This window comes from Hibiscus syriacus, unplaced genomic scaffold (genome assembly GCF_006381635.1).
Source record: "Hibiscus syriacus cultivar Baekdansim isolate YM2019G1 unplaced genomic scaffold, ASM638163v2 tig00117040_pilon, whole genome shotgun sequence".
Taxonomy (NCBI): domain Eukaryota; kingdom Viridiplantae; phylum Streptophyta; class Magnoliopsida; order Malvales; family Malvaceae; genus Hibiscus; species Hibiscus syriacus.
The window spans coordinates 10,066-34,281 of NW_024063535.1; the positions used below are offsets into that span (position 1 = coordinate 10,066).

Consider the following 24,216-nt stretch of genomic DNA (forward strand, 5'->3'; position numbering starts at 1 on the left):
ATGTCATCATTAATTTTTTAATAATAAATGACCAAAATAAAACTAAAATATAACGTTATGTATGATTTTGAAACACAAAATAATTGAGTATAAAAAATAAAACAAAAATAATAGTTGAAGTATTAAACGTATAGTTATCCTATATAAAATAAATAGTTAGATTTTTTAAAATTCAAATATTTAAAACTTAAAATGTATAATCTATAATCTATATGAATAAAATTTAAAATTTAAAAATTAAATTAAAAAAGTAATAAACATATAAAAACCCATGAAATTATGTAAAACTTAACTGTCGAGACTAAGGAGTTCAAGTACATATAAACCTTAAAAAAGCTTTATATTCTTCTATGCATGATCATGTCGTATGTCTTCCATTCAAACACAGTCCATGAATCATATCATTCATATGCTTAGTTCGAATTTTTATGGAAAAAAATAATGTATTAAATATATAATAGATTGGTTTACTCTCTGAATGAACTAAGTGACCCTTTAGAGTAACAGTACCAACGCTTCTTCCATGCAGAGAATTGTTTCATGTCAACTTCATTGAAGCAAACGAAGTTGCCAAGTCCATGGCGTCGTTAACGTGTGATATATCAGTTCCCTGAAACGAAATACGTATGTTGGTTAGATTAAAAACAATGGGCATGCGAGCAAACTCCAATTCATGAGAAAATTGGTAACTCAAGTCGAAGAACTAGATTCAAGAATTCCAGTGATAAAAAAAACGTCCGCGCTAACAACCTGTCCTGTAGCAAGACCGCCCTTGCCTCTGCCACACCTCCCCTTTAGAGGCCCTAGGGCATTTGTCAACCACTCTGACACTTCCAATAGCTTGCTCTGTTCGGATTTCTCGGGTACACCAGCATAAACAACAGCCTTGTTTGTGGTTTCATCGATACTGAAAATCATAACCGGCATTCCCTGTTCATTGAATGAAGACATTTAAGCAGAAATATATGAAGCAAACTTTGATAAAAGACCCTCGTTAATAGATAAAACAAATGGTCAGAATTAGCTAGAAACCTTCTGTTGAATAACTTTTGAAACTGCTTCACGAAGAGCAGCTGCGTCTAAACCAACATCAATACGAGTGACAGAGAAGGTTTTTCCCTCTTTGGCAGCAACTTCAGCCAATTCGGTTGCTGTTGCAACAGCCTTCTGCATATTTTGCTCGGCAATCTTCTTTTGTGCCTTTTTTAGTTGATTCTGATAAAAAACAAAACCAATGTCAAAGGGGATCTAAGACCATAATACAACTGAAGCCCAAAAACAAAAAGCTTTGATGTCCTCGTATCGACATCTCTGCTTTAAAGCTACAAATATAAAATGGGGGGCATCAGGGAAAATGTCGAATAAAAGCCACATACGTGATAGTAGAACTGCAAAATCTTATACAGATTATAGATAGCTGTGATACCTGAAGTTGTGCAATTTTGGCCCTAATATCAGCCTTGGGCAGCGGGAATTGATGCAGAATCCACACTAGTTTTTAGAGAAGCCACTTTCTGTAGAGGTGCAAAGAAATCTTCAACAAAGCGGGAAAGACGAAAGCAAATACGTAAAATAAAAAAGGCCTCCTCAATTGTATGATATCACCCCCTAAATGAAACAAAAAATGAGAAACCAAGCATTTGATCCACCATCACAGTTCAGGTAGTTCTATATAAAAGATTTTTTTATAGAAGTTCTATATAAAAGATGAATGTAACAATTGCGCATTACGCGTAAGAACACTCGAGTATGGGATGTTTATCCACCAAGTCTTTACATGAAGAACCAATTTGAATTTCAGTACGTGATAAGGATGTTTAAAATCTGAAGAGAAAAAAAAACATGATCAAGCCATGACAACTAAGTTCTTTTTACTAGTACAGGAGAAAGCACGAGAGAGCAGGGAGAATTGTATTGTAAGAAAAAATTTGGAACTAAATATACAAGAAACATGGCAAGCCCTAAAACAAAATTTCATGAAAACGGTATAAATTGAACTGGAAACACAACATTTACGACACATGAAGACAACGGGAACCGTTGGACTCAACTTGAAGCAGAACAATTTAGAGCAAAATAGCAACTTAAAACAGAAAAAATAAAGGCGTTGATAACAAGAACTTCCAAGAATTAAAGTCCTATAGCCTAAGGCATACAAACCTTCTCCAGCAAGCTTACTTCCAGCTTGGATGCATCATCTACTTCCTTCAAAAGCTGCTCCCCCAATTCCATTGCCTTCAAAGCACTCTCAGTAGTAACAGCAGTTATCCTTCGAACTCCTTTAGCAATTCCCTCCTCAGATAAAAGAGCAAATGCCCTTGCTTCCCGTGTATTTGTTATGTGTGTGCCTATAAAATCCTTGAAGTCAGCTTCAACACACAATTCATAGCAAGGGTTCTACTGAATTCGTTTAAATAAAGAAATTAACCTCCACACAGTTCTGACGAAATGGATGACCATTCTTTGTTTTCAGGATCAGCAAGGAGGTCCTCCACCTTCTTACCAATGGCCACTACTCTAACTGGATCAGGATAAACCTGCATTGGAAATATAATCTCAGCATAACTTCTAAAAGGATTGAGCAAAGCAAAATTAGAAAGCCATACTGACAAAAAAAATGCTTAAGCTTACTTCTCCAAAGACGGCTCGCAAACCGTTGATACGCTTGGCTTCAGCAAGGGTTGCCTCCTTTGAATATACATCTAACTCAGATTTTTATTTGCTCATTCACAATAGACTCAATTTTTCTAATATGATCAGCATTGATGGCACCATCTCTGTTTGGATCTGATAACATTGGATCAAATTTTAGCATACTGCAAACTAAATAGCGCAACTTAAACCATACTACAAACCAAATAGCATAACAAGTGACGTGTTAAACTGAAAAAAAAAACATAAAATTAGTGTTCAACTTGTAGTTTAGATTGAAGTACTGAATCTGTGATATAAAAATTGGTCGGTACGTTAGTGGAAATTAAATGCCGAGTAGATTGGTTATTTGAATCTATTGTAACAGCTAAGAAAATTTGAAGTACTAAATTTTTTATGTAAAAGAAAAAGATGTCAGATTAACGTCAATGGAAAAATGTCTTTTGCCTTCGATTGAATTGACTGACACAACAAGTAGCTAACTATACACAAGTTTTCTAATGCTTTGAAGTTAAAAATGCATCAATAAGTGGTTGCTAAAATGATTAACCATTGAAAATTTTAAATATTCAACCGTTTAAAGACACCTTGAGTAAAACTTACCATGGGAAAAATCAAATCTCAATTTTTCAGGAAGAACAATAGACCCCTTCTGGTCAACATGATTACCAAGCACTTCCTACATTCAAATTTTAAGAATGTGAAACATGGAAAACTAATAAGAAATAGAAAACTGCTAAAGAATCATGGATATCAGCATTTAAATCGTACCCTAAGAGCATAGTTCAACATATGCGTGCAAGTATGGTTAGGAGCAATCAACGCTCGTCTGTCATAGTCAACCTACAGAAATAATTACAATAATGAAAAGGTTGAAAAGTAAAATGAAGCACATCATTATGTGGATAAAAAATAAGAGGTAATTTGAAGTTTACAGTTTTACCTTACAAGTTACTTTATCACCAACAGAGAATTTGCCAGTAACTCCAGAAAGAGAACCAATATGAAGAACAAAACCTCCAAAAATTTGAACATTGCATACTTGGAAGGAACCGAAGGGACCATCAAGAGATCCGGTATCAAAAATCTATGTCCACAAGAAAATGCGTCAGACAAATAAAGAAAGCACAACAAAGGAAAGCAATCACTTGACTCACATGCATTCCTTGTAATATACATATATTACCCAAGGAAAGCTTGAAGTGATGCCTGAATCATGATTGCCTTCCTTTTTTATTTCAAGAACTTCTCAAACTTAAAAATTATAAAACCAGCACAAAAATAATTCACTGATCAAAGAAACCACCAAATTTCAACCATAAGCCTAATATACTCTCCCCCAGGCTAGCTAGCTGGATATTTCTTTTTCATTTTGCTTTAACCTGCAGGATTCAACCTTTTCCATCCTAAATCAATCAGAAAACATTTTCTGTCCTTTCTAACCAATAAAGTACCAAATCATAAATCTCTTGGTCACAAACATAACCAATACATTTAAAGTTTGCGGCACTATGCAGTGCGTGACACTGGATCATACAGACCCAAAAATGTAAAATGGAAACACTGTTAAGATAAACCTTTTTCACATACTGAAGTTAAATACCTGACCACCTTGCTCAGCATAGAAACTTGTAGATTCCAAAACTATACCAATATCATCACCAGTACTTGCACTTTCCACAAACTCAGAACCAGTGTATATGGCCTTTATTGCACTTTCATGGTCCTGGAAAAAGTGGGAAACTTCAAATCATAAAATACCCCATCATCAAAAGGATAAGAATGAGTAGCTCACTTCCAAAGATTCTACTAGAAATAGAAGAATGTCATCTCATAACTTCAGGCATGCAACCAAGAAACTAAAGAGTAATGAGTTTGAACAGCAAAGAAACAACACCCCAGCAGAGATCCAAAATTCAGGTTATACACATAAAAGGTACATGACTCCCCAACAAAAAGAAAATGGCAATCTAATTACTTTAAAAGTGATACATAACTACATATCAATAGAAAGAAAGAACTTCGACAACACAGAAAATTCCTAAGCATTCTGTTACTGCCATTAAATAATATGAAAAAGGGAGATAATCATAAAGTTAGATCTTGTTATTTTTAAAATCTAGTTTCTAGAGAAAAAGAGTAACATGAGGAACATAGATTTTCTGATACCATGGCAATAGATAATCATTTAACTCTAATATTATCAGTTACCAAACAGGAGAAAGGAATGGTTTTAAGACTGAAACGGAAGTTAAACAACCAAGAAACAAATATTTTTAAAAATATAAATTTATCAACACCTTTCCCAAACTTCACTAAAATCTTATAGATGTTAAAAAATAGAGAGAAAATCTGGTCCCATCATGATGCAATGCAGCTGAAACAGAATTCTCTCTTAGTAGCCAACGACTCACTGAACTTTCAATATTTTCACTAGCCAAAACAATAACCCATACTAAAAGACATCTGACTGAACTGCCATCTAAAGATGCATGCAAACCTTGAACCAAATGAATTTGAAGGAATCATCTGTTGTATACACCCCCTTCTTGTGCAGTGCAGAGGTAGCATCAGCATCCATGACAATGGCACCACCAGCTTGCTGAAAAAAGCTTCTATTAGCAAGAAATACAGGAAAAAAACTCAATTACGTGAACATTGCTTTCTACCTTAAGATATATTTGGCTTTTGATGTATCAATTGTTTTCCTTTTAGGTCATATATACTGCATCTAAGAATGCATAGCATCTTTTACTTATTAAAAAAGTATATATATCTAGCTCATTATTGACAAAGAGTTCATTTGATACACAAATCAAAATCCTATTACCTTATTTCTGGCACTCCTTGACTTTTCCCTGGCCTCATCCATGGCATTGTTAAAACCCTCAACATCTACTACCAAACCTCTTTCCTCAGCCATCAACTACAGGAATGGAAAATTAGGATGGAGAGGCAAATAGATTATATATAGAAAAAGAGAACAAACTCCATCAGTCTACCTGAGTTAAATCTAATGGAAACCCGTATGTGTCCCACAATATAAATGCATCCTGAAAAGGTGAGACAAAACAATGTGGTAAGATACAAAAATAGCCACTTATACATGTACATGAGGTGCAAACTCTTACAAACATAACCAAATTATTCCTTTCAGATTCACTATGGTAGAATAAAAAAATAGTTCAAAACTCAGATGCACTATACACAGACACATCTATTTATCACATCTTCTTTAGCAAGTAAGTTGATAATATTTCTTAATCACTCTAAAATCTAAATTCGTTAAAGAATTCAGTGCCATTGAAATTTGCACATAAATCTTCAAGTAGATTGTAGAAGTAAAAAACATTCAACTACAAGATTATGTAGGTTGCTTAAAGCTTCTCATAAATGCTTAAAATGAAAAACACAAGTAAAAATAGCATAATTCAGAAAAATATACAGTATGATGCAGTGATATCATGTGTTGCTCGCAACGATAGAAAATGATTAATCGAACTACAATTACCTGCCCACTTAATACCCTCCCCTGAACATCCTGAGCTGCCTTCTTAAATTTCTCGATTCCCTGAACATAACATCAATTATTCACAAGTATCATTGAACATGATGTCAATACACTAATTAATACAGGAAGGTCGTATCATATCTAAAAACAATTAAGCAACCTGGCTAGTAGAAGGAACTATGAAGAGCAAATCAAAAGTTCGGAACTCAAAATGCTAACTTATTATGTAACAACCGATTCCAAAACATGTTTTTCATTGTTTGAAGGCCATTTGAAATAGTAGAAATATGTCAAACAAGGAAAATTGGAAGATCTATTAAGCTGCATGAAATTAATGTTATGTTACATGCTCACCTTCACCAAAGTCTTCCCAAAGCTCGCCTCTTCTGCAGCAATTATGTCTCCAATGCGTGCCTCATGCTGCTTTAACTCTGGGAAAACATCACACATGACCTCCACCACAATCCTTACAAGCCTGGATTCAAATAAATAATTAAAAGACAAATAAAAACAAATTACCAGGTTAATGACATTGGTTTTAAGCTAATCCCGCAAAAATTTCAATACATGAATGATGGATAAAATTGATAATCTCAATTAATTGTTGAAAGGCTATATTTTCCTTTTAGAAGAGTGAACAATGAGTGAGAAAGCTAGTGAGAGAGCGATCGTGGAGCTTGGTTTGGGTTCTTCTGACAGAGGCGGAGCACTGCCTGGAGAAGGAGCATGGGTAGCTTTCATAGATAATCTTAGTAGGAGAGTGCATAGAAGCGTTTTATGGGAGCGTTTTAGCTATTTCGGCAAGGTGATCAAAGTGTTCATTCCGTTCGTTAATAGGAGACCAAAGTACAAGGATTATACATTCGCTTTTGTGCATTTTGCCTGTAAGGAGATCTGTTCAATGCAAAGGATAAGATGAATAATGTTGTGGTAGATGGAAGGAGGATATCGGTATCGATTGTGAAATACCAGAAGAGAAGTTATCCGCGCGACCGAAAGCGAGCTACTGGAGTGGGGTGTGGAGTTGCCAGCGAAGTGGAGCCGAGAGGGAAGAGATCAACAGTCCAAGTTGAGGCGAGGAGGAGGGAGTTGCTAAGTAAATTTCATGATGGAAGATCTTATAAGGATTCGGTAGTGGGAAGGGATAATACTGAGGGTCAGCAGAGGAATAGATGTGGAGATACGAGGGAGGTTAAGAAGCCTTTGGAAGTTCATATTCCAATGGAAGAAAGGACTTGGTTAAGATCATCTCTAACTGGTATATGCAAGCAGATTTTCGAAGTTGAGCTTGTGCAAAGAGGTTTAAGGACTGAGGGTTTTAATGTCAAGGTGATAAGATGGGGTTTTGCGAGAAATGCATGTCTGGTTGTATTTAAGTTTGTGGAGGAGAAAATCGCCGCGGTGGAGGACAAATGGGAGGCATTGTCTTTCTGGTTTGAAAGGCTGGAGCCTGTCATGGAGGAGAAGGGCGTTCCATTACCTTTATGTGCAGTATCCTTGATGGGTGTTCCTTTAAATTGCTGGTCAGTTTCATTCTTTTCTAGTTTGGCTGCTAGATAGGGCAAGTTAGTGAAGATTCATGATCAAACTGCTCAAAGAGTGGACTGCAAGGTGGCTCATTTGCTGTTAAGAGTGGAAAGCCCGTTCGATATTCCGCCCCAGGAAATCATTAATACTTATGGTAGATCTTTTATTATTAAGATTAAAGTGGAAGGCTGTGATGAGTTCTTTCCTGAGCTTGATGAGGGGGAGGAAGAAGATGGCTCTGTGGAAGAACGAGTTGACCAGGGAGAGAAGACTTCATCGGAAGGGAGCAAAGGGGATGATAGAGAAGGTCAGCAAGGGCAGTTGAATTTCCAGAAGATGTCAGATGCTCAGAATAGACTAGAAGCACAGGTTAAAGGTGCTTCTCATGGGGATGACACAATGACCGATGATAATTTGAATTTTAACGTGGAAGCCAATATTATTACAGGGGCTGACCATTGGGATGAGGGGACAGTACTAGGTGAGGCGAAAAGTAAGAAGAAAGTGTCAGGTGTTCCAGCTGTTGGAAGGAAAAAGGTGTTCAGAGTGGAAGGTGGCTCCTCAGGACAAGATAAAGTTGTCAAAGATAGTGGGACTAATTATAAAACGGGTAGATCTGAGGTGTTTGGGCCTGAGCAGTATGGGTGTGTTTCACTAGCCCAGCGATGTCCTGCGGACAATGAAAGCCATTTAAAGGACCAAACACTTTCTGAAACATATGAGAACAGTACTATCATGGTAGAGGAAGAGAATGAAGGCATTCAGGAAGTTGAGGTTTTTGATATGGGTGACAAAGGAATTAAGTCTAAGAAGGTCAACAGAAATGCAAAGGTGAAGAGTTGTAGGAGATGGAGATTAGGATATCAGGTATCTAAAGGCTTGTCAATAAGTAAGACTTCCGAAGGATTGAGGGGTTGTGGACGTTTTGCGAGGGTATACAGAAGGTCAAAAACAAGACGAGTTTGGTTATGTTCAGCAAATATTCATAAGCACGGTCAGAACAGGCTGGTACTTCATAATTCTAAGCAATTTTCATCAGCTTCAGGGGTTAGGGGTCAGGATAAGGATACTACTGTTTCTGTCCATGGTCATAACAAGCCTATGGGCCCTATTAGTAGCAGCATTTCTCCAGTCAGTGGGATGGCAGATAAGGTTATTGCTTCTAGGAATCGGAGAAAATACAGAAAGAAGAGAAGAGGTTTAATCTCAGAAGCTTTGGCTAATGCAGATGTATCTACAGTCTACTCTTGTTCCTTCTCTAAAATTCTTGAGGAAGCATTGAATACTTGGGAAGTCTGTCAGAGTTTAGGCATTTCTTTCAAGGAAGGGAGGGAGGCTTTTATTGATAAAATTAGAAAGATGGAGGAAGGTGCAGGGGTGGCAAATGAAGCAGCTAAGTGAGTCAGTTACTTGTTTCCTCGAAGGTTTGGGCTTGAAGTGTATATGTTGGAATGTAATATTATTTCGTGGAATGTTAAAGGCTTAGGAAGAAAGGAAAAAATTAGAGGGGTGTCGAGACTTGTAAATAAGAACAAACCGGTCATATTGCTTTTACAGGAGACAAAATTGAGTAAAAACAAGAAGGGGCTTAGAAGGAAATTAGGAGGAAAGCTGCTGATGGGAGAAAGTTTCCAGCCAGTCGATGGGTCAGCCGATGGATTGTTGTGTTTGTGGAATGAAAATGCTTATGAGGTAAGCAAGGTGTATAATCAAAGTAGATTTCAGGTGTTAACAGGGAAGTTCAAGGTGTCTAAAGTGGAGTGTGTTATTATTAAAGTGTACGGTCCTTCTGTAGAGGAAGAAAAGGAGGAGTTTTTCAGGCAACTGTCGAGTTATGTTCACTCTGTTAATCTGCCAATTTGCATCGGGGGAGATTTTAATGCTTATCTCGACCGAGGAGAAGATTGGTGCCTCACAAAATTGGCATACAATGGGTCTGCTAAGGAATTTCTTGCAACAATCAAATTTAATAGATCTTCCTTTGGCAGGTGGCACTTTCACTTGGGGTAATAATAGAGAAATCACTACTTGGGTAAGGCTTGATCGGTTTTTATTGAGTAGCAACTTCTTAAGATGCTTCCCCAAGTCTGTTCAGAAATTGCTTCCTAGATCTCTCTCTGATCACAACCCGATACTATTGGTTGAAGATGTGAAAAATTGGGGCCCTAAACCTTTTCGGTTCTTTAACTATATGCTGGAGGAAGATGGTTTTGTAGATATGGTTCAGAATGTAATGTCAGATTGGGTTGAAGATAGAGGAGGAAGAGGAATTTACAGTGTATTAAAAGGAACTAAAAAACGTATCAAGGAATGGCCATTCAGAAATAAACAGGGGATATCTGAAGCTATCACAGGGTTGGAGAGCAAAATAAATGATTTGGACATTAAGGCGCAAGGCAGTGGGCTTTCTACTTTTGATTGGGAACAACTTCTGTCATCCAGAAAAGAGCTCTGGAAATTGCATAGAATTGAAGAAAGTATTTGGTTTCAAATGTCGAGGGCGAAATGGATAAATGATAGTGATAGAAACACTAGGTTCTTCCACCTATGTGTTGTAAACAGAAACAGATTCAACACCATTTCGACATTGAAAGTGGATGGGGAGGTGATGATAGATCCAGTGCTGATTAAGATTATGTCTCCCAGTTCTTTAAGAAAGCCTATAACTCTAAAGATTTTTTAGAGGTGAACTTGAATTTGAAATTTGCAAAATTGATAGGAGATCAAAGGAATAGCCTGGAGGTTATGTTTTCAGAGGAGGAAGTAAGGGAGGCTATTTTCTCTTCGGACAGTTCTAAAGCACCAGGTCCCGACGGGTTTACGATGGGTTTTTTCAAGAAACTCTGGCCAATTATGAAGGGGCAACTTATGAAGTTTATGGAGGATTTTTATTGTGGGAGAAAATGGGATCATGGGGTCAATCATGCGTTCATTTCTCTGATCCCAAAGAAAAACAATCCGGAAGTAATTGAAGATTATAGACCTATAAGTCTGGTTGGCAGTCTCTATAAAATCATTTCCAAAGTTTTAGCAAGGAGACTAGGTTCAGTGATTCAAGATATTGTGAGCCCTTCACAGTTTGCATTTATTCCGGGGAGACAGCTTTTAGATTGTGCTTTTCTTGCAAACGAAGGTATAGACTATTGGAGGAAGCAAGGGCTGAAAGGGGTAGTTTTCAAAGCTGATTTTCAGAGGGCGTATGACACGGTTGAATGGCCAATTATCTTTAGATTATTGAGAGTCATGGGCTTTGGGGAGAGATGGGTTTCCTGGATAAAATGTTGCCTCTCCACGGCGTCAATTTCGGTGTTAGTGAATGGCTCTCCTACAGAGGAGTTCTCGATGGGAAAAGGGTTGAGACAAGGATGTAGTTTGTCTCCTCTCTTGTTTAATTTAGTGGGGGAACTGTTAAACCGTATGTTAGTGAAAGCAGCGGATGTGGGACTTTTTCAGGGTTTTGCTTTTGGAAGATCGGTTTCCTTTAATTTAACCCATTTACAATTTGCTGACGACCTGATTTTGTTTTTCCGAGATTCACCTACTTATATTCTCAATATTAAGAGAGTCTTGAGGATTTTTAGCCTAATGACTGGACTCCGTTTGAATTTGACGAAGAGTAATTTGTATGGAATTAATGTGGATGACAATGTATTAAATGAATGGGCTAAAGAGGCTGGTTGCGCAGTAGGTGTCCTGCCCACAGTATATTTAGGTTTACCATTAGGTGCAAAGAGAAATTCAGAGGCTGTTTGGGAGCCAGTCGTTCAGAGTTTCATCAAAAAGTTATCCGGATGGAAAGCTTCCACACTATCTATGGCGGGCAGATTGGTGTTGATAAAATCAGTTCTGTCCTCCTTGCCGATTTTCTACCTTTCTGTTTTCAGAATCCCGAGTAAGGTTTATAGGAAGTTAAATTTTCTTATGGCCAACTTTTTGTGGGGGGAATGTTCTTCAAAAAGTCGAATTCACTGGGTGAATTGGAAAAGGGTTTGTCAACCCTTCGAGGAGGGAGTTTTGGGAATCTTGGATCTGAATTTCGCTAACAGAGTGCTGCTAGGTAAATGGGTATGGAAGTTCGCAAATGAAAAAGACACTCTTTGGAAGAACATGATTTGCAGTAAACATAATGTGAGTAATCTGTCTTTAGACCTCAAAAAGGTAGTCTCTCCTTCGGATTCTTGGATATGGAAGGGTATTACAAGAAACTATTTGGCAGAGGATGCAATTGGTCATGGTTTGCGATCTCACTCGAAGATTCAAGTAGGCAATGGCAAGTCTATTGTATTCTGGCATGATGTTTGGCTAAATGAGGATTCTTTAAAGAATCAATTTCCAAGGATCTATGTTCTTTCCAATAACAAGTTGGGAAAAGTTTCAGAGTTTGGCAGTTTCTTGAGCAATAGATGGATTTGGAATATTCAAACGAGAAGGAATCTATATGATTGGGAGCTGGATTACTGGATTCAATTGATGTCATTATTGGAAAATGTTGGTCTGTCTGAATTGGTGGATGATTTTCTGGCGTGGTCGGGGAAAGGAGATGGATTGTTCACGCTAAAGCATGTAGGTTGACTCTTTCTACAAATTCAGGGGGTAGTTTCAAGTGGAAAAGGTTCGTTTGGTCAGGTTTGGCTCCCCCAAGAGTCGAAACTTTTCTGTGGCAGGTCTCTCATCAAAGATTGGCAGTTAGAACGGACTTGACAAGAAAAGGTGTTTCATTGGAGGAGGTCTCTTGTCCGTTTTGTGCCCAACAGGAAGAAACAGTTCAGCACTTGTTCATATCGTGTTTGGTAGCATGGGACCTATGGAGCAGATTTTGGAGGTTATGGGAAGTCTCGTCACTCTTACCTAAAGACCCAGTCTCTTTGCTGTGCTCTTGGTCGGACATGAGGCCAAATTCTCTAATATGGAGCTTTATACTGGGTGTAGTTCTATGGTCATTATGGAAGGATAGAAACTCGGTGGTTTTCGATGATTGGAAATTGGACAGCCATACTCTTTTCTTCATTTGTAGATTTAGATTGGCTAAATGGTTCTTGGCTAAGCACCCGGACGTCTTTATTCAGGTAGACTCCCTTGTTGGGGACCCTACACTTGCAGACAAGCACCATACTAGGAACCTTAAAAGGATGAAGGTTCAGGGTTGGCTTCCTCCTCCACTTCATTTTTACAAAGTTAACGTTGATGGGGCAGTCAGTAGGGACAGGCTGCTAGGGGGAATGGGGGCATTTTAAGAGATTCAGAAAGTAAAATTCTTGGGTCCTTCTCGCACGCTGTTGGACCAGGTCCTCCCCCACTTGCTGAGCTGAAAGCCATTGAGAAAGGCATTGACTTTTTTCTCTCGTCGGATTGGGCGAGGAAGGGAAGGTTAATTATAGAGAGTGATTGCAAATCAGTAGTGGATTGGATTTTGCTGCCGACATCATCTCCTCGTTTTTTTAGTTCATTGGTTCAGAAAATTGCTTCTCTAATCTTGGAGAGGGAGATCATTGTTAGACATATCCCGAGGAGCTGCAATTGTGAGGCTGATACTTTAGCTAAACAGGGGATTGGATGATGAATGAAGGTTGCCTTAGAGGTTTTTCAGTAGGGTTGGTGGTCTATTGAGGTTGTTGGGGCTGAGTCAGTTTTGGCGTTGTTTAAGGGAGATCTGGTTGCATTGGGGTTTTGCTTTCTACGTTCTGTAATTTTTTAGGTTTTGTTAGTTTGTCTTATGGCTGTATTTTATACTTTGTCTTTGATTAATAAAATCCTAAGGCACTCTTTTCCACCTTCCGCTGATTAAGGAGCTTTCCTAAAAGATCCATTAATCAAGAAGAGGGTTTTTAATGAGGCCTGAAATTCTTATAAAAAAAAAAGATAATCTCAATTAATTAAATCCCATAGTTCCGACTAGGGACAGTTGATTATGATAAACCTCGCTTAAAAAGAAAAGAAAAGAAAACTTTTGGCCCTAACAAATATAAATAATAAAATCCAACAATACTATAAGAAAATTTCACTCAACAAATATGCTCTTTCACAAAATATGCATCTAGAGTTGTTTTCCCATTTTTACGTATCGAAAGCAGACTGCACCTACTCCTTAATTTCTAAAAATGCACATACCATATTTGAGACAACTGTTTCATGTCATTGCAAGTAATCAAGGTGACTATCACTTGAAAGGCCTCATTTGGAGAAACGGTTAGTGAAGCACAATAGTCATATGGATCTTTAATAATCATTGTCAAGCATATCATGATCCTTTGTGCAATTTTTTCATCTATACGTGATTCTACCACTATATCTAGTGTTTTTTCATCTCTGTCATTCATATATCTAGGTAACAATAATATTATGCATGTACAAGGATAGATCACATAAAATTCTCTATAAGTTGATAGATTTTAACTTGCCAATAAATGAATAAATTATTCATTTATCAATAATAAAATAAACACTTTAACTAATATTTTTTTGCCTAGTCCCAATAGTATAATTTCATAAGGTTTTACACTGAAAATTTGCTTTAATCATTCAAAAATATAAAAGACATTACAGATTACAACCTTTAACAAAAAAAAAAAAGGTTGTTCCTACCTGCTGAAAAATCCCTCGGGAGCTTTTAAGACCTCACTTCCATAGCGAACAGCACGGCGAAGAATACGTCTTAAGACATATTCACGTCCCTCATTGCCTAATAATCAAATGCAAACATATGGATCAGATTTAGAATAATATTATAATACAATAAAGTGTCTCCAAAGATAAACTTGGTTGTATACATGAAATAAATTACAAACCATTCAAGTGTAAACAAAACCTACACTCTCATCCCCAGTCACATTTAAAACACATGGACCATGTGAATGGGGAAATCTTCAGCTGAAGGTGTGCAGAATTTAAATAGACTTCTAAAGTAAAACAACTTTGAAGAGTTGAATTTCAACGAACCCTGAAAATGGGCATCATGAACATGAATAAAACAAAATACTCTACCATACAATATAAACTTGGAGAGGATTTATCATTGTCAAACAACCCTGAAATTTTACAAGTTCAATTATCACCAAATACTATAGCTCAACAGCGTTGCTCAGAGTAGCTCTTAACAGGTTAAGATAAAGCAATTTAGCAGTGCCTAAAACGGAAAGCAAAGAAGAACCCGCAATCTCGTCCACGCTGTCATATAGGTTAACAGGCAGCAGACGCAAAAGGTAACAAAAACTAGCCAATTACTAGTCACTCGCCTTTACAGGCGCACATACATTCACAAACATGTAATCAAAGGAAGTCATCCGAAAAACCTCTGAAACAATCATAAGAGGACAAAATGTTTTTTTGTTAAATGGACAATCAACCATAAGAAAGAAAACCACTGAATCTGAAAATTTAAACATCCAACAAGTAATCTCCTGTCAATATCTACCTGGAGAAGCACCATCAGCAATTGCAAAAGATAAAGTTCTAATATGATCCGCTACAACCCTATATGCCATGTCAACTTTGTCAGCATCATCGGGTCCAACTTTTCCTGAATACAAGCGTGCACCAGTTACCTGTTAAAGGAGAGAAAATGATATATGTTCAATCCTCCTCATTCTACCTTCAGTTACAAGCCAGTCAATTGGGGCCAAGTTGATGAACTGGAGAAAAAAATCTGAAGAACTTGAATATCCTTTATCTAACAGAATAACTTGCTAAAAATTACGAAACCATCTAGGGTTAAAATAGATTATCAGACTAGTAATTAAGGAATTTATTCTCTAGCATTAATTGAAAATAGAGGCATACAATTCATTGTATAGAGCCATTACACAGTGCATTTTTCCTTCCTATGCAACATTTACATGAATTATGGTTTCAAAAAATATATAGAACATAGGGAAAGAGAACAATTGTATGAAGATCAGAATACAGACCATTACATGAACTAGTATCAACCAAGCCCACATCACTGAATACACATTTAGAAATTCAAAGATATATTTAATCATGATATTGATTAAACATGAAAGAAAAACAAAACTATATAGGGGCATCATTATCTAACCTGTTGGATAACATCAAAAATCGGCAAGAACACATCTGTATCATAATTGCTCATCTTGTTCTGTAGTACTGAAGTCAATCTCTCAAACCCCATTCCAGTGTCAACATGCTTTGCTGGAAGAGGTTTTAGAGAGCCATCGCTTTCCCTATTAAACTGTATAAGAGTAATGCATGTATCAGTGTGGAAAACCTTATTGCTGTAAAAGGCTTGAATGACATGCCAGCATAAAAGAAGTTAGGCAGATATAGTACTCTCTCCATTGCTCCAGATATATACTACAGACGAGCATACTCATGTCAGTAGGCTAACTTCCTGGATAGCTTTGAAATTTTAATAGTGTTTGACCGGATGCATATCAGATATGCTAATGAAAAAAATGGAGAGACTAACCATAAGATCGTACAATAAAGTGTACCTGAATGAAAACAAGGTTCCATATCTCAATACATGTCGGATCATCATTATTCACCAATGAAGCAGCATCACGATTGCCTACTCGGTCATAATGAATTTCAGTGCAAGGCCCACAAGGACCTGTATCACCCATCTCCCAGAAGTTGTCCTAAAAAGGGGGATAGTATCAATTAGAAAGACCATAGAACCTATTATTCACATTATCCCAGACTTTAGAAAAATAGAAGTAATATGTTTAAAATGTGCGCATAGAATAAGGCAATATAGAAAATAATTCTCTATTACATGGAAATATAGTTAACCATAATGATTTTCGTACAATATTTATGCAATGGAAACAAAAAAACTAAACCCAACTCTTTTGTTTCAATCAAATAAGTTGTTCCCTTCTTCAAATAAGACAAACATATTACTCTAGATCTCAACCATAAGCTTCAACACAATACAAACACATGTACAAAAACACAAAGGGGAAAAAAGACTCGAGGGAAAACTTACTTTGCAACCAAAAGGCAGTACACGTCCATGTGGCAGAAACTTGAGCCATAAATCTTTAGCTTCATTATCAGGAGGAAGACCAGCTTTTTCATCACCACCAAAGTAAGTGGCATAAATACGATCTATGGGCAGGCCATAAACCTACAGTTCCACAAACAAGTTTGAAAATTGGGGGAAAAAACACAAAAGCGACTCAGGATATCAAAAATACAAAAACCCAGCATTCCAAACCCAGACTGATCAAATCACTAACAAATTAGCTATATAAACTGAATATTATCCAAGGTACGGCAAACACACATTTATAAACTATTTATGTTTTGCAATGTCAAGAACAAATAAATACATAAAATATATACCTTAGTGAGGAGTTCCCAAGCCCACTCAATTGCCTCTTTCTTGAAATAGTCCCCAAAAGACCAGTTCCCTAACATTTCAAAGAAGGTATGGTGATAAGTGTCTTTTCCTACGTCATCCAGATCGTTATGCTTCCCGCCAGCTCGAATACATTTTTGAGTGTTGCACGCCCTGGTGAGCTTACTCATAGCAGTGTTCGGATCCACGGTACCCAAAAAGATCGGCTTGTACTGGTTCATACCTATCCAGATTCCAGACACCATTAAAGAAATTTGAATAAAAATATTTTCAACCTAAATTTAGCGAATTTCGACAGTATTATAAAAAAGAAACCCAGTATCACAGAGCTTAGAGTTAGAAGTTGCGAAATGATACTTCGTTATACGCAGTTCAACAAAACAACCATTCGGATAACAAATATATAGCAAAAACAAAGAGGAAATTTATAAAACAAACAAAAACAACAAGAAGAGGGCCGATTCGTCTGTTTAAAGTAGTAAAGGCAACTAAACTGAAAATCGAAGAAGATAAATTGTACCGGCATTAGCGAACAAGAGAGTGGGATCATTGTGAGGAACGACGGGGCTAGACTTCCAATTGACGTGATTTTTGCCTTCGAAGAACTTGATGAAGGTATCTCGCACCTTTTTCGCAGGCCACTCCATCTGCGGCGAATCAACGCCCGGCATCGTCGCGGATTTCCTGAGAGACGAAAAAGAATAAGGCGGGGGATTACCGGTTATGGCGGAGAGACAGGTGAAAACCCTGAATACCCTAAGTCGTGGCGCCGCCACTATATAAGGATAAGCAAGACCTATTATACTGTCACAGAGAAGAGAAAGGCCTTCATTCATATTTCAAACGTTACCCAAGAATTTATTTACACGCGCCAGAGTTATTTTTTACAATTTGAAAAATATATTAAATGCATACTGAAAAGTAAAATTGACAAAGATGAATTGTTGAATATACATATAATATTTTTTAAAAGGTGATTAATCAATTAAATTTTAAAATTAAATTTTTTTATAAATGTTTAATTATCAAATGAATATATTATAAATTATTTATTAAAATATGGCCTTTCAAAAAAATTGAAAAAAAAATCCTTTAACTGTGTTGTCAAAATCTATCACTAGCGTGACATTTTCTACTACTAAATTTTGTAGTGTATTAATCATATATCAATATCTATGGTTGGTCTACCTTGCTTAACTTACTCGTTAGAATATTCGACGTGAAATTGTGTAGTCAAAAAATTTAACTCGTATCACTTATCACGAGGTCATTATTCATTATTATCTTTCAAAATTAATATGCACAACATTACAGCTTTTAAGTTTCAGAATTTTTTTCCTTTATTGTAAATTTAATACTTTCACACAGGACTAACAAAGAGGTTGAGAGATTGTATTGGCAAACTAAGGACATGCTTCCCTACCAATTTATGTGAAGGAAAACTTGGTCTCCAGAATTCCTTCCATACAGAACTTGACAAATTTCATGCCTAAACAAACCAGTGAAACTCCTACTTTATCAGAAGCCCCCAGAATTCCTAATGCTATTAACATCTAAGAATCTGCCCTAACACCATCCGTAAACACTGTATATCAGTTCATCTTCTCTGCAATCCCGTATCGCGATGTCCAAAAGCTTGTCGGATTTAGTCGGTAACACGTCAGAACAATGCCTCCTCGGTGCCTGCATCTAAGTACAAGAAATGATAACGTAAGCATCATCTGCAATCATCATAACAGCATGTAAAAGAAAACATATCAGAAGAGGTTAAAAACCAAAGTATGGTACCTACCTGCTTATAGTTAAGGTGTAGTTTCTTGGTGAAAACCCTGATTTCTTCGAGTTTCCTCGTCGGACCCATGAAAAGCGTACAATCTTCGTAAGATTTCTTGTAAACAGTCTCGATTCCATGCTTACTAGAAGATACGTTGTCTAGAAAGAAAATTGTGGGACTCTGGCAAGGATGCGGGTGGAATTTTCTGGTGTTAAATGTGTACACGCCTGCTAATACATTTCCCCATTTCCATTGCCTGAATGTTTCTGGAACGGGGAGAACATCAGGTAAAGATATGTGTATATCGTATACTTGAACGGCATAACCCCAAGAAACCAAAACTGTCCGTGAAAACCGACGATCGTAGCAGACTTTTTGTTGCAAAATTCTCTGACAATCAACATTTGTAGCATGGAGCAAGTGTTGCAGTGCCTTGGTAGTTGACATGTTAGGGAAGATTGGGTCTATATGATCTATGTGATGGAGTGATACCAAGGGTGTCAATGGATGAGCAGCCAACAAACCATATGGATTGCCCCGAATATCGAGCTGGTCAAAATTCAAACACGAACATAAGCATTTAAACAAAGTTCGAACCTAATTCGTACTGCTAAACAAGTTTACAGGAACCAAAATTCAGCAGCAGTTTACGCTTTTAACTGATTCCTACCTGATGAAAGCCGGGTTCGTGTGTCAAGCCAACACCAAGTTCTGTCAAGCAAGAGTAGACCCTGGAATCGCTTCCATAAAGATGAGGATAGCGTCCTATACAGGAATCGAAAACTTTTGCCAAAACTTTAGCCAGAGGATAGCTTATACAAAAGCCTGCTCCACCAAATGCCATCCCGAAGCCGAAAATCCTGTTCTGTTCATAAATCTCCGAGCCAGCCCCGATGTAGTACCAAAGCAGATGATCATATTTGGAAAGTGTCTTTGCTAAGTTCTCTGGAAAGAAAACAGTGTCATCATCCCCAAAAACATACCACCTCACATTAGGATGATTAAGTGCAATGATCTCCGAAACTACACGTGCGACGCGGATCGCCGACCGAAGACCGCCTCTGTAAGTGTAACGAAACCGAGAAGTGTCCTCCGAGATGCATATAGAAGGCGAAGTGATATTTTCACCCATTGAAGTAGCATTAGGAGGCATGCTTTCAAGGAACACACATCCACGCATTTGTTGAGGCTTCCACCATAACTTAACATACTCCTTTCGTTTCGGCCATGATTTCCTATTTGAAGCTATCCCGAACACTATATGCTCCACATTAGTCGGAGTATAAGAATCTGGGTAAGAAGGATATACATGCAGAGGCGGCTTTGAGTTGTCAAGTAACAATACCGATACAACAAGATAAGTGACACAAGCAGAAGATGAGATCAAAATGAAGTTCAGCAGATGGGTAGATTGGGTTTTGGAGATCAACATAAAAGGCTGCATTTTCACCATTGATTATGTTTTTAGTAGCTTAATCAATGGAGTATGCAGGGAACATATATTTAGACAGTTGAAGTATTGGGTCTATAAAGAAGAAGGGAGAAAAACATGGGATAGGTCGCCAAAGAGGCAAAGACAGAATACGTTCAACGTAAGTCTTTGTTTGATAAGTGGTAGTTAGGGTGTCTGTTGATATTAGCCACCAAATTTTATTAACCAATGTGACGTGAAATAATGTGCATCAAAAGTTCAAGATAAAATTAAAAAATATATTCTTCAAGTACCAAATTGATAATGAGACAAATTCAACGACCAATGTAGCATTTTACCCTATAAACATAGTTAACGGGTGGAAAACCATTTGTAAAGGGAAACTAATGAAAGGAAATAGAGCGTGAAGGAGTTTGTTAAACTAATACTTCAAAAAAGAGACTTTAAACAAGTAATTCCACACACACATTGACCCACAATAACAGCTGATTGACAGTACTCAAATCACAAATATCCATATTCAACTACTCAACATCAAAACCTGAGTGATTTTTCTCATCGATTGGATATCGGCTACAAGGCATTAAAAATATAATAAACACTATTTTCTTTTAATGAACACTTCAATTATTTCACAAGACATACAGGTTACAAATACAAGGCGTATGCATTTTTCCATGATGCGTTAACTCATCGGTTTGCACCTTTCTTCACATACCTGATGCCTCCTCTGATCAATTCCAAATGTAATCTCAATTAATTAGGCCAAGCAATTTAACAAAAAGCAGTCACATCCATGGTCACCGTTTATCAAACTCTTCAATGATAAACAAAAGGTCCAAGGTCCGCTTTAGTAATGAATTTCCTCTCCTGAGATTGGGAATGGAGATGATAAGAAAATGGAACCGAGTTATTCAGAAAGCACCTGACTCTAATGATGTCGATAATACAGAAAGCTTATAATTTACTTGGAATCTACAAGATTTCATCGGATGGGAATGTAGGTCTTCCAAGTTAATGGGACACAGAACTTGCTTGTGATCATTACAGTTAAAATGGGAATGGGCAGTTTTCACCTGTACTAAAGGGAAGCCTTTTGCAAATATATGTGGGGGAAAAAAGAGTTGCGAGAAATTTTGAATTTGCAGATAAAGGAGGTTGGATTAAAATCATTCAATTCAACAAATACGCATATAAAGCAACAAAAACTACCTCACAGACACAGTTAACAGCATGAAGTGAGCAAATTGATGTTCCGCATGCTTTGTCCCTGTTTCATTTTTTCCACAACAGCAGTCATCCTTGCAGAAGGATTAACCGTTCATGGAAATCAATTCATCAGCTCCGCATTTTCTAATGTTGATAACCATTAATTCATTATGCAAAGCTGAAATCTCACAGCACTGCCGACGAGGAGCCATCATCTGGAATAGAGACAATAATATGAATGGAGCAGGACTGTGGTCATTAAAATAACATGGCTCAAATTTGAAAATTTCAAAGGTCAAACATCAATTTAGTCATACCTGCTCAATATCAAGCTCTAGCTTCTGTGATACCACTCTGATTTCTTTGAGGTTCTTTATTGCATCACTTCTCAGGCACTTTCCATCAGGACGCCCAGTATAGTTGCTCCAGATAACATCGTTGTCTGATACACCACTTTCTAGGTAATATACTAGTGGTCTTTCACATGAATCTCTCGGATATTCTCTTGTATTGAACATAAAGTTAGCCTCAACTCTCGCACCTCGTTTCCACGAAGAAAAAGTTTTCGGTAGTGAAAGGAGGTCAGGGAGTAGTTGATTGCCCTCATATACCTGAATAGCATAACCCCATGCAACTGAAACGGTCAATGAATTGAAATGATCATAGCAGACAGTTTGCTGCAAAATCCGAGAAGAATCAACATTCACAGCTTTAAAGAAGTGTTCCCAAGCTCTAGTCTTGTCCATGTTAGGGAAGATTGGGTCCATAGCATCCAAATGATGAAGAGACACAAGAGGTGATAATGGGTGCGCTGTAAGCATCCCAAAAACATTACCCCGCATGTCAACCTGGAGAAAATGATTAAATACATAAGCAGAAAGTGAAAGTTTCATTTAAACTAAAATAAATCAATAATTTGCACAACATCTAAGCTGAAATCAATCAAGCAGCAACCTCTAATTAAATCCATGGAAACGACCCAAGCCTCATAAAATCAGTAAAAACTCAAACCAATATGCTACTCATATTTTAGCCTCTTAAAGAATAACCGAATCAGATTTTCTTTCACGATCTTTTTATGCCCAAGTAAGACAATAAACTAGTCCCACAAGTTCAAAGTGATGCATCATGTTAGAATAGAAAGGAACCCATAGCAGCTCAAGGCTCAAACAATAAACAATGCACCTCAATAGAACTTAACAACAGTGCAATTTAAATAAATAAGGCTGGTGACGATTTTCGGTACAAAAATCCAAGGGATCAAGGCATCGGGGCATGATTCAATCAGCAATTGTCTTTGACCACATTATACACTTAAGTTCTTTCAATTAATAGACCAAATAATGTCACAACCCAATCACAAAACTGTGAAAAATGAAGAAAATCCTAAGATCAACATCTTTAGAATCATTAAAATGTTTCAATTACCTGATGGAAGCCAGGTTCATGAATCAAGACTACACCAAGCTCAGCCAAACAAGCCCAAACCCTAGAATCGCTTCCGTACAAGTGACCATACCTCATCAGGCAAGAGTCCAAAACCCTAGCTAAAACCTTTCCCAAGGAGTAACTGATAGCAAACCCTCCCCCACCAAACGCCATGCCAAAAGAGTACTTCACATTTTGCTCGTAACTCTCCGAACTGCTCCCGACGTAGTACCACTTGTCGTGATCGTATTTCGAAAGCACTTTCACCAAATTTTCAACCACGAAGATTGTATCGTCGTCCCCGAACACGAACCACCTGATTCCCGTTTCGTTACGGTCAACCGCTTCTTTTACCACACGCGCCACGCGAATAGCTGAACGGAGACCGCTCTTGAAGGTGTAAGGGAACGACCTAGTATCGCCGGACACTACAACAGGAGGGAGATCAGGGCCGGCGGGAGAGGATAACGGTTGGTCGAGGAAAGCGATGGCGCGGGTGTCGTGTAGATTGTACCAAAGGCGAATGTAGGAGCTCCGGCGGGGGAAAGAGTTGGATGAGGAAGCGATGGAGAAAAGGATGTGATGGCGGCGCGTGGGGGGACGCGGTGAGGTGGGAACGGCGAGTGGGAGAGGTGGCTGGGGGTGGAAGAATACGAGATAAAGGGAAATCAAAAGGGAACATATCAAGAGAAGATCTTTGATCCGAGAGGGACTAAGCCTGAGGAGTTTAAGCATTTTGCTGAAGTAAAAAACCCAAACGAAGCTGATTCTCAAAGAGAAAAATCCTAAGCAATATATTATGGGTGGTTTTTTCTTTTCTTAAATTAAATTATTTTTCGAAACAATTTATCCTTAAATTTTAAATTAAATATTTAGTCACTCAATTATCTTTAAGATTTTATTTTGATCATTCAACCTATTTTAAATATTCACTAAACTTATGTTTTTATTCCATTTTAATCATTCAATTCGATTAGATTTATTTTTTAAAATTTTAATATATAAAAATTCATTTATATCACATTTTTTTACTAGACACATAAATTTAATTTATATTTTTTCCATTTACTTTTCGTACATAAACAGATAATCTTAGGCTAAATCATGAATTTTATAAACCAGGGCTTTCATGTCAGACTGAAACTGATCCATCCTCACTCCCATAGTGCCGCTACGTCAACGTGATTGCACGACATAAGAGTAGTTCCATATTTGCTCAGTTTGGCTAATCTAAGTCTCTTCCAACATCTCAAACTATCACATGCACGGTTTCTCCGGCTATTATCAACACATTATCATCTTGTAATTTCTGAAATGGTGAAAAAAGTTGGAAAACAAAACGTGTAAACTTTGTAGTCTGA

General features: G+C 37.4%; 2 protein-coding genes and 1 pseudogene across 2 annotated transcripts; all 3 read right to left on the reverse strand.

Annotated features, from left to right (window-relative positions):
* Window positions 1-321: 321 nt before the first annotated feature.
* On the reverse strand, window positions 322-17,849 carry LOC120197053 (annotated as a pseudogene).
* A 729-nt stretch (window positions 17,850-18,578) lies between these two features.
* Window positions 18,579-20,347, reverse strand: LOC120197020. The gene is made up of 3 exons (XM_039198668.1): window positions 19,457-20,347; window positions 18,805-19,335; window positions 18,579-18,701 (listed from the first exon to the last, which is right to left on the reverse strand). The coding sequence occupies exons 1-3, from the start codon at window positions 20,237-20,239 to the stop codon at window positions 18,579-18,581; spliced, it is 1,437 nt and encodes a 478-aa protein (XP_039054599.1). The 5' UTR covers window positions 20,240-20,347.
* A 423-nt stretch (window positions 20,348-20,770) lies between these two features.
* LOC120197012 lies at window positions 20,771-23,610 on the reverse strand. Its single transcript, XM_039198663.1, has 4 exons — window positions 22,856-23,610; window positions 21,745-22,275; window positions 21,431-21,642; window positions 20,771-21,088 (listed from the first exon to the last, which is right to left on the reverse strand). The coding sequence occupies exons 1-3, from the start codon at window positions 23,588-23,590 to the stop codon at window positions 21,532-21,534; spliced, it is 1,377 nt and encodes a 458-aa protein (XP_039054594.1). The 5' UTR covers window positions 23,591-23,610; the 3' UTR covers window positions 20,771-21,088; window positions 21,431-21,531.
* Between the last annotated feature and the right edge of the window lie 606 nt (window positions 23,611-24,216).